The 18,018-nt window shown below is 38.1% G+C and overlaps 1 protein-coding gene across 9 annotated transcripts in view; it reads left to right on the top strand.

Moving 5' to 3' along the window:
- ABCC4 (ATP binding cassette subfamily C member 4) overlaps positions 1 to 18,018 on the top strand; it is a 148,191-nt gene that overhangs the window by 87,961 nt on the left and 42,212 nt on the right. For 6 of the 9 annotated variants that reach the window (XM_017821090.1, XM_017821091.1, XM_017821094.1 and 3 more), the window contains 3 exons: positions 13,175 to 13,325; positions 13,956 to 14,075; positions 17,822 to 17,932. In XM_017821090.1, coding sequence (XP_017676579.1) covers positions 13,175 to 13,325; positions 13,956 to 14,075; positions 17,822 to 17,932 — 382 coding nt within the window. Of the gene's footprint in view, positions 1 to 11,115; positions 11,255 to 13,174; positions 13,326 to 13,955; positions 14,076 to 14,662; positions 14,712 to 17,821; positions 17,933 to 18,018 lie in introns of those variants that run through there. The other 3 variants (XR_001875821.1, XR_001875822.1, XM_017821096.1) reach the window with 3 other exon arrangements.

Below are 18,018 nucleotides of genomic sequence, written 5' to 3'. Positions count from 1 at the left end.
CTATTGTTCCTCCTCCTGCCTTAAACTCTGTGGGAGAACAAGGTGCTGTTGAGGTGGACTTCACTGGTAGGTGTGGGATTTGTAGTTTAGAACCATAGAATGGTTTGGGTTGGAAGGGACCATCTAGTTTCAACCCCCCCACCATGGGCAGGGTCACCTTCAACTAGACCAGATTGTGTAAAGCCTCGTCCAGCCTAGCCAGCCTAGCCTTACGAGGGACATCCACAACTTCCCTGGGCAAAAAATATCATGAGTAAAATGCACAGCAGTGTTTAGCTCAATGCAGCACAAATAAAACACAATGCGCTAATTGGGGAAAAGGTCAGCCAAGGAATAGAATAAAACAATTTAATGATGGGAGTTAAAATTCCAATATATTTAATAGTGTTTTATGCACATTAGCCCAGGTATTCCTAAGTGGCTAGTATTTTGGATACTATATTTTTGAGAGCTCATCAGAGGCTTCTTTTTTAGTATCTGAATCTCAGTTTGACTTGAGATAGATCTGCAGTCTTAACATCTTTAAACTGTGGTCTCAGATGATGCAGGATGGGTACCCAAGCTGATAAACTATGGCTTGAAAATTGTATCTATAAACTGATTGAATACATAGGATGGTGAAATATATTTCAGACTTTCTTTTGATTTTGTAAATTATTTTGATGAATTTTAAAGAGATGGTTTTCTCTGTAGTTCCTTGCCCTTTTAATTCTTCGGGGATCTTATTACTTGTTAACAGAGTTGATTTTCTGCTTTAGTTTCTAGTGAACTTGAGTAATTAATGTGATGGCCCCTTCGTTTTGATTTCTTGCCCTATGTTAGATTGGGGGGGGTAAAAAAATCATGATCTGTTTTGTTTTTAGAGAATGCTGTGAACATGTGAACTATCTGCATCTGCCCTTGAAAAAGGGCAGTGATTTATTGAGGAAAACTGAATTGCAAACGCTTTTCCTCCCCAAAATCAACAGCTTGACTGAGTTTAAATAACTGACTTTTCATATCCTTTCATCACACACAAAGACCTAATCCTGAGACTACTTGAGCCACCAATGTAGGCTGTGGCTGAGACCACCACTGAATGTGCCATTCCCTTCTCACTACACACAAAACACATTGACTGCAGCTTTATGAAGTGAAAATACTGAAGAATAGGAAAATGTGAAGGAGGTGTCCACAGTCATTTCTTTAAAAAAAAAAGAAAGGAAAGGGAAAAAAAAAGCTGCTGCATCTGGATATTAGGAACAAAAAGTGCCTCAGACTGGAATAATAGCTTGGGTCACTTGCTTTCGTATGTGCACAAGAGTGGAACTGCCATTCCTTGTTTCAGTACCACTGACCCCTGCATTTTATTGTGTGAAGATGTCAGGGAAAGTGTGTAGAAGGAATTCCAGGATCTTTTAGTTTAACAATGACATTGTTATTTTGTGGTTTCTGTGAGAGGTGGGATTCCTGAGGGGTTTGTTGTGTTGTTTTTTCCAGTTTGGCCAAGTTTTGGATGTATGCATGTGTGAGTTTCAAGAGATATTTTTATTTGTTAAAGAATGGTTCTTTCTGCATGTTTGCATGTGTATTTAAAATATGATCCTAAATACATTGTGAGAAAATAACCAGTGATGGGATCTATGTTAAATGTCAACCTATTCTCTTTAGCCTGGTACATAGAGCAGACCTGTGTCTTGGAGACACTTTTTGGCTTATCTTCTGCTGAATCATGGTAGTTTTGCTGTGCTGAGGTTTAAATGAAAAATAAATAAATTAAAGAAAATCACAACAGTTGCTTGTTGACACTTGAGTACTGAAACCTTACAGAACCTTTCCTCTGTTGAACTGATATTCTAACTGTACTTTCCCAAGTACTGCATACTACGGTGCATCTGGCTAGTCCATAATGAAAGACAAGTTAAAACCTAAAGAAAAATAATAGGGATATATTTTTTTTCATTAGTTACTTTTGAGCACTAATTTCAGGAAAGGTTAAAATGATCATTACAGTAAAACCCTAAATTTTGCTATGGTCATGCGATATATGTATGTGCTTTCTGTTTTGCTGTTTTCTTTGAAATAAACCCCACTGTGTTGTTAAAAACAAACAAGCAAATGAAAAAAAAAAGAGTGGGAGGTAGTGGAGGAAGAGGAAGCTTGGGTTGCATTTGTTTCTCCAAGACCAACATGCAGGAGCTGTGAGTTTAGCACAGACACTTGTCTAAATAATGCAGTTTTTTATTGACCTTTCATTCCCCTGTCCTTGAATGCCTTGATTGTTAAATCTCAGTAGCCAATTAGTCTTGTTGATGGTGACCAGCAGTGGGAGATAATCTGTGCCAAAGCTATTGCTGTTCTTTACTTTGTACCTGTCATCCCATTGCTTTGAAAGTGAGTGTCTTGCATCATACAGGCTGCATATTTACTCAGATTGGTGATATGTGTATAGGATAAAATGTGTAAAGTCTGGAGTCACCGCTAGTGCGTGAATTCCCATTTATATATGGAGCTTGATTTTCTAGGGAAGGCTAAAGGGTTGTTCTTACTATAGTGGTTATATATACCCAGCCCAGTCCTTTCCATCACTCCATTTTTTTTCTTTTCTATTTACATTTGTATGTAGAATTTTTATAAGAACTGGTATGCATGCCATTCTCCACACATTAGTGTCAAGGCAACTGATATCACTGCAGTAACAAAACTAATTTGTATAGAAACATAATGTAACTGTTTTAATACTTTGGGGGATGTATTTACTTAGTGTTAATAAAATTTGAATATATAACCCCTTATCTGACATAGGAAAGAAGATAAAATAATACTGAAAATGTGATTTCATTGCCTTTTTGTCATCTTGTCTCCTTTACCACTTTGCTTGTTTTTCTTAACTCCTTTTTTTCCTTTTAGTTTTTGCACTTCTCCATTTATATGGTAAATGTAGATAATACTTTTGTACTGGGCTGTTCTTTCATTTTCTCATTTAAATGTGGCATATGGGTGTTTTGAATTTAGAGCTCTGAAAAATAAAGCTAGTTTTCACTTAGTGGAATTCTGTCTTCTTTTTCTAGAGCACATGAGCATTGTGAGATGCAGTCTTTCTCTTACTTTATCTAACATTTTGAGTAGACTGATGCTTAGTGGTAGTTGTTCTTGCAGTATTTTGGTATGTTGGACTAGAACCTGTAAATAAAAAATTACAGTCAGGTTTAAATCATCTCTTCTCCAAATTGGCTTCTCTGTTCTCTTTTCTTTATTACTTTCAATACACTTTCAACTACTAGAAAACAGGGTAGTTTCATGGAAGTCCAGTGATATGCCCCTTGTTCAGTGTGGTTTGGCTATTTCCCCCCTTTTGGTTAAGGTAAAAGTTCCAGAAAGAGATTCCGTTTATCTGGGGCTCTTCATATCTTTTGGAAGGTATTTTCTTGTTTGCTTTTCTTACTGTGAAAGAGGGCAAAGAAATATTCTGATGTAAGTGAACTTATGTTCTGCAGTTTTCTCCTTTTCCTTTTGGTCTATCTTTCTATATATACTACTGCTGTTTTTAGTGCCAAAGTGGGATTTGTTATTGTTTATAGGCATTTCCCTGCCTTTGTAAGCATTATTGTAAGGTATCACATCTGTAGCTCAAACTGATGATTAGTTTTAGGACCTGAAAATCATTAACATTTCTAACACTTCACAGTAGCTAGAAATATTTTAATTCTCCTGTCAGTCATAGTGTAACAATCCTGTTCCAAATGGTGATAAGTACAAATCTTCTAGATTGCCTTAAACTACTGATATACTATAGATACGACAGTGTCTGCTTACAAACAAATTATGATTTTACTGTTCGGCAAAAGGACTGGAGATTTCACTTTTGATTCAAGAAGGAAGGACAAATTTGGAGTAATTTGAATTACTAAACCATACAGCTGACGTGTGTGTATGTGTTAAATCATTATGCATACTTATGCCCAAACAAACATGTGGGACAAGGAATTATCTTTAGCAAAATAAGACTCCATTTCACAGAAATGTGCTGCCAGGGTTATGTGTGCATCTGCACAACATAAGAAGTTTTTTCTTGCTGAAGCCAATACTGTGGCTACTTGGTGAACTCTTCAGCTGATTTGAAAATTCCAGGCAATTTTGTTCATTAAAAGGTAGATACTGCCATATGGGCAGTTTTATACAACAAAAGATGAGAGTTCAGCTCTGGTAACTGAATCTCATATGTCTTTGGGAAGCTTATACCTCTTTGTGTTACTTCTATGTTACAGGACATTTATCATTTTTAAAAACTGATTCATTTGGATTGCACTTGTGGAATACAAAAATCTGTGTATTTAGAAAGGCTCTTTCAAGGGCTTAATGGTATCTATTCCTGCACTGTAGAAGAATAGGATGCTGAGTGATTGCATTTTTTCCACAATCACATCCCTAAATCTTTTTCTTTCTGTTTTTCTTAATGGGTTTGGAAATCAGTCTAATGTTTAAATAAGCAGAGCTCTCTTACTATGAAAGTCACTTGTATGCTAAAATAATGGGTTGAGATTCTTCCCTTCTAAAACTGCTGGCTTTGGTACCTAATTCAGTTGTCCACCCTTCTGTCAAACACAACATAATATCTAGAAAAATAATTTTTCATTTTTCTCACCGATAGAGAGTCTGGATTTTGGTATCAGACGTGGTATCAATTACTTACATTAGTAAGTGTTCCTTCATTGATGGTTTGTGATAAATAAACTTCTAAAAAGTCTTCCTGATTGTTTACTGCATATTTGTAACAAATTAGGAATGAGCACACGTTTACCATAGTAAATAATGTTTAATCTCTGCCAAGGAAGTTTCTTTTTACTCACTGGATTCTGTACATGCAGAGAATGGCTGACCTGGGTGAAACCTGGTGGTGGTGGTGAGAGGCTGGTGCTGATTCATTAAAATATGGTTGCTGAAAGCATCAGACAACTGTTAAGTTTCCTGGAGCTGAGTGATTACTCGACATAATGTAATACTGAAAAATTAGGAGTCAAGAGTTTACTTTGAATGGGAAAGTAGTATTTTATGGTCCTATTAGAGTGGCAAAGCTCTGGGGAAGTTAGGAAAAATAAAACGAGGATAGGTTAAAAAGCATTTTTTGCGTGTCTGCTATGAAAGAGTGTGACCAGAAAGAAAGAGAAGGTAGTTTTATTTCTTAGGATAGCTGATGCTGTAGTCCTTGATATTTTTCATAGTTTGCATTTAGCTGAGGCAGAGGGGCTGCTGTTTACAGAAATATGAGTAGTACTTCATTCCACCTAAAAATAAATACATGAATAGCATATTCTTAAATAGCATGAACAAAAAGTAAGATGCTTAAAAGCTTGTACTTTGTGTAAGGCTGAACAGCTGTGGTATGGAAGAATTGATACTCTCTTTAACAGAAAAGTCCACAGTTCAAATGTAGCACAAAGCTTTTAAAATTGTTGAAAGACCCAGAATTGACTTCTGGTGAAACAGTTAGACTTGGCTGAGCAGAAAAGGTCATGGAGTTGAAAATGAGGAGGTAAAAGAATGCATTGCTGTGGGAATCTTGAAGCAAGTGGAACAACCAGCAAAGCGATCGCACTTGGCAATGGTGGTGGATATTGGAGTCACAAGCCACCTAAAGTAATATGATGGAAAAGGGGTGCTTTCTGTTACCTGAGGAGTAACTCTGGGAGTGTTGGGTGATGCCAGACATTTTTCTGCATTGTTTCAGGCAGGTTCTGGCAAGAGCTGTCAAGAAAGCAAAGCATGTGTGTGTGCGTGTTCTGCACTTGCTGATTAATGCTGTTTCCTCAAGCTGCCATGTAAAATTGTGCTTGGCATCTGAGGTGTTCCACAGGAACATATTTGTCATGGTAGTAGTTTATGTGAATAGTTTTTGTGTGTGTACCTTTTTTTCCTTGAGAAAAGAATGGTGTAAGAGTATAGCAAGGGACTATTTACAGGAGAAGTGCACTGCTGAACAGTAAAACATATTAACTGTTTATATTATTTGTACAGGTAGATCACAGTAAAGTTATAAGTAACTCCCTGTAACTTGAGGAAGAAGACCTCTCACTTTTTCTGTAGATCCTCTTTGCAAAGTTGTGCCTTGCTGCCCAAGTCACTGAGAACACTTGGGTGCAGAAGGGCCGAGGGGGCACAAGGTGCAATAAAAAAAAGCACTTGAGAAAATCAGAGGTCCTACTCAAGTTTTTACTGCTTATAAATAGAAAAATATATTGTCCACAGCCATTTACAAGAATGGGTGTTGGCACTGTCGTTCTGTGTGTGACTGTATTGGTTTCCATGTACAGTGGATATGAACAGGAGCTGCGTGGAGAGATGCACAAGTAGAGGCTTTGGCTCTGATAAAAGCTTGTTTTTCGTGGAAAACCTGTATTAGGTGGAAGTAACTTATTACTGTGGCTGAGGGCCCCTGGCAACTGACTTCTTACATGAGTGAAGATAATTTATTATTTAAAGGAAAATAACCTCTCTATGTTGTAGGAATGTAAGATGGAATCTTAAAGGATGAGTATTTTGAGTGTCTGTCAGAATCACCAAGTCCAGAGCTTGATTACATGTTTGTTTCTAAAGCATCAATATCTGGAAGTCCCAGGCAACACATGAACTGTGATTTTTGAAAACTGCTGTTGGGATGAAGTTCTGCATAAGACAGTTAAGCCTCTTGGCCCAGTGTTCCCAGAGAGCCTATTTCTATCCCTTGTTGTAGGGTAAGAGATTACTGATAATAGGATGCTGTTTAAATACAACAGAATGGTGGCAGTGCCAATGTATTAAAGAAAACACCCTTTTTATTATAAGGTCACTTGTTAAAGAACAATTGCACACAGTTCGCCATGACCTCAAACAAATATTAAGGCTTCTCACTTAATGACAAAATGCATGCCAAGTCAAACGAATGAGCATGTTGATGGCACAGAAAACATCTGCCCTGAGGAGCTAAGTACATGCTTGTTTGCTTGGAAAAACCATGATCCAGAAGGACTGTCTTATAGAGATGAGAACAAATGGAAGGTGCTAGCATTAAGGATGTGATTGGAAATTTTGAATACATTTCTGTGGTGCACCTGACAGATGTGTTCAGCCCATTTGCAGTGACATAGTGGTTTAGTTAGGTAACCTCTTATCAACTAATTGCAAATAACAGGATTCATCGGAGAAGAGAGCATCTTGCAGAAGTCGAGGTTGCTGTTTTTGAGGCTTTTAGAGCTGGCAGTATTTAGTTCTTTTTCCTTTCACTCAGTTTATCTGAAATTACAATTTTCATTTCTTCTCCAACTATACCTTTTCTTTACCTTTTCAGTGAATTGGTTGTCTTGTCTTTAAATTCCAAACTTTAAAGTGGATGCACATTTTCCTGAAGCTGAATTAACACTGATTGAGTGCTGTCATTCCTGTCAAAGATTGCTGTCCCTGGTTGCTTCAGAAAAGGACAATGTCTGAGATGTCTTTTAAATATTGTATGTACCTCACTTTCTCTTCTGTACTCATAAGTCTTCATTGCATTTTCACTGAAGACAAATGTGTTCCTGACAGTTTGATGCAAACAATAGTATAAACAGCCATATGTATTTTTTAACTAGTTTCAAAAGAAAACCATAATTTTTTTTTTAGAAAGTAATTTGAAGGCACGACTACTCGCCTTAACTTGGCTGCCTTAAGTGAGTAAAATTAAGTGGAGTTGTTTATGTACTAGGATTACAGTACAAAGATAAAGGGTTTCTCTTTGGATGTTTGCTCTGTTTTTTTTGTAATGAAGGAGAAAAACTGCAGAAAATCTACAATGTGGTTCAGTATGCTCCTCTGGGTGGAGTTGGCCTGAGTGAAATGGTTATTGCTCTGATCTTCTCATTGCAATGTCATCTCTCTAGGGAAGCTCGTCTGCTGATGTGCCAGTGTAACCAGCCGCCTGTGTAGTTGTGCTTTAACAGAGCTGCAGGACAGTCAGTCCAAACTATCTGGTCTGAAAAAGTGTGTTAAAGGAAAAAGCATTCAAGGATAAAGAAAGTGTCAGAACTGGATTAGGGATTGATTGTGCATGCAATTATTTAGCAGGCTCAATGAGAAAAGAATTTTAATCAGGAGTAAGGGAGGAGGAGTAAGGGTGATGCCAAGGAAGTATGAACAGAGCGGGGTTTTGTAGTTTCTTGACCTGGCTTTACTTCAGACAACATAGCCTGACTGAGAGTGGCTTAAGTTAATGCAGTGAAGGTTCAAACTTGACATCCAGGACATGCACCATTGCTATTATTAAATTAATATGGCTTTGTGGCAGTTCCATGGGCTAATATAATCCTTGAGAGTGCATATTAGGATCCATGAAGTAGCATGTGGGAATGGGGTTTGGGTAGCTGTATTTGACTTCTGCTTAAATGTTGGTAAAACCAGTCCTGGAACACTGCAGTTCTTGGGTGGGATTTGACTGCAGATTCAGCCATCAAAATTTAGATATCTGCTTGATGGGCTTTAGATGTTTACTTTGCTGTAGTCAGAGGGCATCTAGTAAATACAGTTAGGGGACTGTAGAGAAATATTCTACCATGTGGTCACTAGGTACACACTTACGGGTTAGATGAAGTCACCATCCCTGGAGGTATTTAAAAGATGTGCAGATGTGGTGCTTAAGGACATGATTTAGCGGTGGTCTTGGCAGTGCTCTGTTAATGGTTGGACTCAATAATATTAAGAGGTCTTTTCCGATCTAAACTATTTTATTACTCTATTCATCACTTTTTAAACTTGTAAGATAGGACAGGAGTTTCGCTATGTAGGTCACATGTAGACTCCCACATTCAGGTTTCCAAGTCTCAAATCCCATCCCCTGGGCTCCATTCATTCATTCGAGATCCTACCAGGTCAGCAGCTGCAAGTCCAGAATAGTGTGGTTCCTATGGTAGTAGGTCCTATACCATTGCTGTCAAACCCATGTGGATGACTTGGAATTGAAAGCCAGAGAGACCCACATGACTGCTTGGTACCCCTTGTTTTTCTGTTATGGAAGAAAATGGAAGACCTCAAACATCTGACACTTTTGAGCTTATTAGAAGGCAGAAAGGTATTTTATAGGTACTTTCAAGAGAAGATAAAGGACTCTTAAGTTCTCACTAGAGCAATGTGCCAGCAGATCTAAGGGGTTCAAAGTGGGTTTCTACATGAAGGTGTGGTGCCTTTTCATCGAAGTACTTAAGCCAAACATGAAATATTGATCTCAGCATATAACTGATACCAAAGAGCAGTGATCTATGGGGTGGAAGGATAGACATTTTTATGAGACATCTTGAACTTTAAATTTTGCTTTGCATTTTTGTTTTGTCAACTTTACTAAATTACTTTGAATAGCTTACAATTTGTCATAAGATTTCTAACCTTATATAAATGGTATAATTTCTCTAACAAAGGGTAAGACTTACAGCTTGTGATAGATGTATGGCATTTGACTTGTAATGGCCATGTTTTTTTTCAGATTTTTAGGGTATTTTTTTCTTATGGTTTCTTTATCTGGCATTAAATGCTTTTCTGTTCTGTGATTGTGGTACAGAAATACCTGTTATTCCTAGATCAAGACCTGTTAGAGATAAAAATTTCAGGATATCACTCTCAGCACCTATAAGAATTATGAATATGTAGGTTGTCAGACGATAAAAGGAAAGAATGTTTTGCAAGTGAATGTCCTATCAGAGCATTAATTTCTCCAGAGGGTTGTAGGAGGCTATGCTTGTTCCAGTAAAAGAGGAGATTTTTAAGTAAAATTAAGCCACAGTAAATGGAGTGACTGACCAAAGCATGAGGAAAATCTCTCAGGACTCTTGCAAGAGCATGACTCAACAGAAACAGCACGTGCTGTTCTGCATTCTAGGGATAGACTATGTGCAGACTGTGTGTGGGAGATTCATCTTTCTCCAGGGAAATGGAAATAAGTTTGAAGGTGGACATTGGACAATGTGTCTCCATTTGGAATCCATGGTCTTTTCCTGGAACCATCCAGATCTTTTTAGTCTCAGTAGCTTGTGCACCTGTTGTCTTTTGTGTAAGGTGACCTTGTTTCAAATACTGTGCAGATAGCTGTAAAATGTAATTCATCAGCTCCTGGTTTTTGGTTTTGGTTGGGTTTTTTTTGTTGTTGTTGTTTGGGGTGTTTTTTTTTTTTTGGGGGGGGTGTTTTTTGGTTTTTTTGGTTTTTTTGTTGTTGTTGTTGTGTTTGTTTTTTTTTTGTTTGGTTTGTTTGGGGGTTTTTTTATTGGGTTTTTTTTGTTTGGTTTTTTTTTTATTTAATTTGACTGTTATTTTCTGCACAGTCATTACATTTTGAATACTAAAATTAAGAAAACAATAAGAAGCCCTAACAGTAAAAGATACTGGTTGTGTAGGCCATATTTCTTCAAAGTAGGAAAATCTTGCCTGCTTAGCCTTCTGACACAATTTTCAATTGTAAGCTGATTCTGCTAGGCGAAGTCTAGATACTCAGTCCTGAGCATTTCTTGCTGCACAAACTGAATACCTACCTCACTGCTTGTGTTCAGGAGAGATGTCAGACTACTCATTAATATTTGTCAGCCTGGTGATGATCTTGGGTCCTCCAGCTTGCATGCAGTGAATCTACTAGAAGTTGGGGCAGGCTCCAGCCGCAGAGGTTGGTTGTCTCTTGTGAAACTCAGGAGCTAGAACCTTCGCCTTACCTCACGCAGTAACTACATGATTACAGTCTACAAATAGTTGTGTCTGGCTTTTGGACTACTTCATTAAGAGTTAATTTATATGCAATTTTGGTTTTCAAAAAAACCCAACACACATGACTGATCCACCCTATCATAAATTTTATAATGATAAGGTGGTGCAGGCTCATCTAAAATTCCTTCCAAAGGCGGTGTCAGATTTTTACTTTAGTCATCCTAACCATCTTTTCCTTCTCTGTATTTTTGCCATAGCAAGGCTTTGTTTACATAAGCTGGATCTTAATAGTTTTACTCCCACTCCCACCCCCACCGGCACTTTGCAACATATTGTAGGTTATCATCGCTAAAACTTCAGTTTAGCTTTTTTATTTTTTATTAAGAAGCATGTATTTTCCTCAGAATTCTTTTTCTTGAAGCAGCTTTCCTCAACATTTCATTTCAGATTTGTGGCTGATGGTATGAGGAGACTATGTACTTCAGAACCAGCTTTTTTGTGACTGTGTAGGAAGTGACGGAGTGAGAAGGGGAAGGCAGCAGTTGTATAATGCAGATTCGGGAGTGAGTTTGTCAGAAGGAAGGAATGGACTTCAGCCTCTGCTGATAAGGATGGAGGTGAGGGAGCCTTTAGAAATTAGCCAGCATGTGGATGGCTGACAGGCTTGGCAGAGATAATGAGTAGTACAGAGGAACATGGGGATCTAGACAGGAGCAAATTTGTAGGAGGTCTGGAATCTTTATTTCCTTTCTCCTCACCCCACAGTAAAAAGGAAATATGTTTACAGGGTTCTAAAGAATGCCAGAGAAGTGGAAGGTAGAGAAGGGCTGATGGCAGTGCTAGTGAGGAGTCAGGGTGCTTTATTTCGCTTTGTGCTGACATAGCTATGTGCATAATTGATCTAGGTGAAATACCATGCACTCTCATTGCCACCTTACCTCCTCCTGATGAAATCTAGGTAAAATGTTTGTGATCTACTGTATGTATCTAGAAGGTCAAACAACATAATGCTGTCAACACCTTAACCCACAGATGAGCAGTGTAGTGGTAATGCAGCTTCCTTCAGAGCCCCTCCCCTATAGGTATTTTCCTTAATTGAGTTATGAGACCCTAAAATGTGCTTTCAAGATCTATGAGATTGCAAGGCTGTTACACTCCTAAATCTTCTATCATAAGCTAAGACCTTGTCTAGAGCTGAACTTAAATTGTGCTGACTCATGCAGTCATAATATATAAGGTGTGTGGGTTTGCTATTTGGTCAAGTGAAATTAGGATAAAGTCAGAGAAGCCTGAAGAGAAAAAAAAAAACAAATTTAGGGGTAAAGGTTGTGCTTGGTTTTGACTTCAGAGCATGGGAGGGGGGCTACCAGAAGTGCAACAGGAAATGCAATGTTTCATAGGCATTTCCATTGAAAGTGTTTGAAGACCCGGGTGGCTCTCTGGTATCTGATCTCAGCTGATGTGTTTCTGTGTTGCCTAACTTTTCCAACTCAGTGCACGGATAAAGGGATGGAAGCATTTTTGCTGCAATACATGCATTTTCAGCACCCAGTAGTCACCAACGGGATCTAAAAATCAGGCAGCCACAAAATTCAGCTGGAATCCACATATGCATTGTATGTGATGATGAAGAGGTGGCTCCTCTACAGTCCATGAAATGGAAAATTTCTTAGAAAAAATTTCTAATTAATTTGTTAATGAGAGTAATACAGGAATTTAGTCCTGAGCTAGGATTTCAGTTGTCTTGTTTTTGTACAGGGTGGGTTTATTCTTGTATGGATTTTTTGCCCCCTTTTTAAGGAGCAAATGAGCACACCTTAATTACAAGTATACAAGGATCCTGCCAAACATACATGCACAGCTAGTGTTCTGAAATAAATTTGTGTGCAGATGATGGTTTTGATTGTGTGTTCAAACTGAAAGTTTGATGAAGGATATGAAAGGGTCTGCAGGAAATGCGGGATTGAATTCAGAAAATTGGGCCAGGATCTGCTGTCCTAAGCAACAGAGCTTCTTTCCACATTATATCTAGTTTTCTAAGAGTTAAGTCAGGTTTACCCCAGCTATTCACATCATACTCTTTAATAAACCTGGTAAAACTAGCTTTTAATGACACTTTTTGCAGTGTGTAACAATTTGGGTTCGATTAAGATTAGTTGTCTGTTACATTAATCATCTATTACTCTGTTACAGCAGTCACAAAATAGTTTACAAAGAAAGGCAGTAATGTTCAGTCAACCAATTTTTAAAAGACATCTCTTAAAGAAAAAATAATGCAGAAAAAAACCATAAACTGCACAGTTAGTCAATTTAGGTATTACTGTAAATTTTCCAAGTTACTTAAAAGTAGATGTTGCTCATATGTTATACAGTGCATCCACTCTTGAATTTGGTAATTATGTTTAAATATTTAAGTGTTTGAATAGCATGTTAAATGGTTTTATACTTGTTCTAAATTAAATTCTTCTGGCAAAGAGTTTTTTATTTTGTTTCTGTTGTGCTCCAGACTCTCCTACAGATTTTTGGTGTGGTGGCTGTGGCTGTGGCAGTGATTCCTTGGATACTCATCCCCTTAATTCCACTATTTATTCTTTTCATTTTTCTTCGACGATATTTCTTAGACACTTCAAGAGATATTAAACGTCTAGAATCCACAAGTATGTAGTTTGGCGGGACTTAATGTTAGTTTGAACCCTGCTTATTATTATGTGAAATGCTACTATTTCATAGACAGTCCATCAAAGTTTTTTTTCTTTTGCTATGCAAATAACTTCCTTATTGCCTTGGTTCTCAACTAGTGAATCACATGCTTAACTCCTGTTTTGCATAATGATAAACCTTGTGTATGTTAGTTTACCTATCTGTAAATAAAGAACATGCTAAGCTGCTGGTCTTTGGGACCTTGCATGAACATATTAATGGTGTTTCTGACCTTATCTGACTCTTGTACCTGACTTTAGCTTGACTACGATATGAAATACTAAGCATTTTGAATAACAAACATGGGTACCTGATGTCATTAATAAAGCTTAAGGAATTTCTTCAGTGACAGCAATTGTTAAAAATGTAAGGCATTTTTGTATAAATTAATCTGCCTGGCTGTCTGACTGATTCTAATTGAGTAAGAGGACATTAGTTAAAGATACTGCATATTTATTATAAAAGGATGCAGTAGAGTAACTTGTATGGTTAAATATAAAGTATTAGGATTAAAGATTAGTGTGGTACAAAAAGAATTAAATGTTGTCCTTCAGCTATTGTTAAGGTACTCTTATTTCCCTTTGTAGCTCGAAGTCCAGTGTTCTCCCACTTGTCGTCGTCCCTCCAGGGTCTGTGGACTATTCGGGCTTTGAAAGCAGAGGAGAGATTTCAAAAATTATTTGATGCACACCAAGACCTCCACTCAGGTTTGTGATGAATTGACGTGAAAAATCAAATACTTTGCACTGTAGGAGGGAAATATCTTATGCCCTCAGCGACATGTGTATAATGTGCATTAAAATCAGTAGGAGCTGTGCATTTGTCTCTTTAGGGTAAAATTTCTCTATTAGAACAAAAACGTTATTATCTGTCTAGATTTAGGGAGTTTACTTTGGGCTGTAATGTAATTTGAGATACGCACGCGTATGTCTTAACAATGTATAAGATAAACATTTGAAAGTATGCTAAGAATACTTAAAGAATAATTTTTCACGTTTTCCTGGATTCCATCTTTAAAAAGAGGGGGGTAGGATGAAACAAGCTGTGTTATGAAGCATTTAATATTTAGTAGTGCTAGGAGTGGGCAGAGATTATTATTATAAATCACCTTGGAAGAGTTTTATGGATCTCACTTATTTTTTTACTTTGAGCCGCTTTCAGGGCTTAAATCTAATATATGGTATTAACATGACCAGAAGGTGTAAAATATTAGTATTCTGCAAGCATAAGTAATGTAATTCAGGCTTGCACTGTGATTCTTTACCTTCTGTCAACTAAATGTTCTCTATTACAGTGTTTTTTAAGATGCAGCAAAGTGCAAGAGTGCAATTTTGTGTTTGGTAGGTAAGACTGTGAATTTTCTCTGTCGTAACATATATACAAATACGTTCTCTGGCTTTTTTGTAAATTATAGATATAAAAGGTAAGACCGGTTGATCTTTTCTGTGATAAAGTAGTTTATCACAGGTTGTAGAATTGTGCACACTGACCTCCTTGTTGAGCCCAGTTATCTGTGATGGGTGTATCTTCCAGGGAGGCACCTCTGGCTTTGAATTTCCCATTTCTTAATATTTTTGAGTTGCCAGTTATCTGATCAGATCAATGTAACAGTAGCTGTTAGTGAGGGAAGACAAAGTTGTTTTTGAGCTTTGTATTAGAAAACATCTTTAGTCAATAAACTACACATACAAGCTTCACTATACAAAAAAGAGGACCATGACCTTTAGAGGAAGTACTTTTCATGTATTTTAAGGTGAGATCTAAGGAACACAAACACACTATTTTCCAGTCAATTTTATGCGTCTCCCTATCAAAACTGTCCTTAACACCCCTCCCGGCCAGATCAGGAACCTGCTTTTGAGATCAAGCTTCAATGCTTATTATCACACTCTTTTGCATACCTACATGCTTTGTCTTGGTGTCTTTCCCACCAGAGTATTTGGGGTACACCAACTTGCTTAGTGTGTGTGAAGTTTTTGGTCCTCACAGGGAACATGAACCAGCAATGTGCCTGGGCAGCAAAGAAAGCCAGCAACATCTGGGCTGTATTAACAGGAGCATAGCCAGGAATGAGGAAAATCATCCCTCTGAGCACTTGTTAGCCCTCAGTGGAGGCGCCAATAGGATAATGTACTAACGGAAGAGATCTCTCTGTGGAGAGAGGCTGAGGAAACTGGGTTTGTTCAACTTGCCAAAGAGGCAGCTTACAGATGATTTAATAGCTGCCTTCCAGTACCTGCAAGGATGTTGACAAAAAGATAGGCTCTTCACCATGGTACATAGTGGTAAGAGCAACAAATGGGTATAAGTTGTAACAAGAGAGATTTAACCTGAACACAAGAAAAACTTTTTCACCATGAGCAGTCAGGCATAGCAATAGGTTTCCCAGAGATGTTGTGCAGGTTTCATCCATGTCAATTTTCAAGACTTAAGCTGCATAAAGCATGTAGCAGCATAGTCTGGCTTCAGAGCTGACTGTGCTTGAGCAGAGGTTGAACTGGAGATCTCCTGAAGTTGCTTTCACACCCTGAATGCTTCTTCGATACTAAATATGAGCAAGCAGTAGCTGATGTAAGAGGATACCTTTCATGCTAGCTCATAAAGTTGGAGTCTCCTAAGGAGTTCTAAATTCTTTACTGAATTGCAGAAGGCTCTCTCAACCAGCAAGGGTTTTGTTTAGCACTTGTGGCTGGAGTAGTGTCCTCCTTTATTTAGGCCTGAGTCTAGGACACAGGATACTTGCTTTGAACCACTTTTATGCATGCCTATGAATTCAGTATTAAATAAATTTTAGGTAACGAACATCTAAAGGGCATGCTGAGATTTGATCAAACCTGGGTTTCCTTCCTGCCAGTGTCCATCTCTGTAAGCAGGCTCATGAATCTTCAGAAGTTATACCATGATGAGTCTTTGTTAGTCCCCATGATTGTCATATTCCTTCCTTTATGCACGGTGACCCCACTTACATAGGAGTGTTGCAAAATGACCCATGTCAAGTTTAGGGCGCCTTCCCAGACAACAGGGTCAATGGACCAAAACCTCGGAGGTGAAAAATCTGCAACCCAAGCGTCATCCCATTTCCTGGCCTTACAACTACACTGTTGTGCCAAAATGACCTTTAATGTCAGCAGGAAACTGCTGTGGATTGTTTCCAGGGCCACTTGGCTTCTGGGTTTCAGAGAGGTAACTAAATTATGGTGAATTCAATTTGTGATTTGGTGCAGCACTCCCTCCTGCCTGTGTCATTCTGTGTGCCCAGGTGTATGACTGTGTCAAATGTCTTGTTTAATGCAACCAGCTGCTAAATGTGTGGTCAGCCATATTGCAGTTAGGGTTGATGAAAATGGGACTAAGAAGTTACCAGCTCTGTACCTTAGCTGGATGCCTCTTGTCATCCTCACTCTTACCCTCTGCTGCTCTCCAGAAGTTACATGGAGGTTTCTGTTGGCTGAATTGATTTGATCACTCCATAATCTGGCTATCCAAGATGATCAGGCTTAAAAGCCGGACTTGCCTACTCTTTATTTTATAAAAGGGAGGTTTTTTTAATTTGAATCTTTCCCAGCACTAGGCTAAGGAACATTGAAACAGTTGAAACTGAGTTGATCTTTAACATGGAATAATGACAAGCAATACAGAAAGGGTTGGAATGGTAACCTTCTGCTGTGCCGTGGTAGCAGCTGGAACAATTCATCTGACTGTAGCCTAAGCAATAAATAATGTCATACTTTGTTATGGCTACTTGACTTCTGGTTTTGGCCCTGAATGAAAACACTGTCGTCTGGATTGCAATGTCTTTTCCTCTGTCTCCTGTATTTTGTACTGAGCATATCTATCTGGGGTGGAATTTGGCACCAAATTGTGAACACCTGGATGTGAGTGCCCAGGGGAGATGTCCACCTGTGAGCTTCCCCAAAAGTAAATATGTACACCTAGTCATTTGAATAACTATAGCTAAACTGGCTGTACTGAGTAGCTCTTACAGGAGCTTAATCAGCTGGAGCTGCCCTCTAAAGACTTGGCTCTGACAGTTGTGTTCCGATAACGTTCTAGCTAAAAGCTTGTAGACTCTAGTACACCTATGGTAAATGTAGTTGTATTTAGGCGCCCTAAGACTCCCGAGTCCACTAGAGTTCAGAAGAAGCTTCAGTTTTAAAATAAATGGACCATGCTTGACCATGACTTGACACCTTGACTGGTTTTGTTCCTATTACTGTATGTTATACTAGCTGTGGTTGCCATTGTGGTTGCTTTTCGTGTGAAAAAAAGTTAGACCATTTCAGGAAAATTGATCAATATCCTGATCATCATCAGTCCATACAGACATGCACTTGAAGATGGCAATTTTTTTTTTAATCAACTTATAATATTATCATGAATTAATTTAGTAATAATTATACAGCTTACTGTTCTAACAATCCACTGTCTTATGTCTTTGTAAAATACACTTTAGAGGCCTGGTTTCTGTTTTTGACGACCTCAAGGTGGTTTGCTGTGCGTCTGGATGCCATCTGTGCCATTTTTGTTATAGTGGTTGCTTTTGGTTCCCTGCTTCTCGCCAACAGTAAGTACGGATGTTAGAAAAAGTTCACCCAGTAATTACCATGTATAGTGTTGTCTAATTCTTTTTCACAGATTTCTGTTTCTAAT

This window comes from Lepidothrix coronata, unplaced genomic scaffold (assembly GCF_001604755.1).
Source record: "Lepidothrix coronata isolate B3197 unplaced genomic scaffold, Lepidothrix_coronata-1.0 Scaffold88, whole genome shotgun sequence".
NCBI lineage: Eukaryota > Metazoa > Chordata > Aves > Passeriformes > Pipridae > Lepidothrix > Lepidothrix coronata.
The sequence above is the reverse complement of the archived record's forward strand: the minus strand, read 5'-3'. Positions and strand labels throughout refer to the sequence as shown.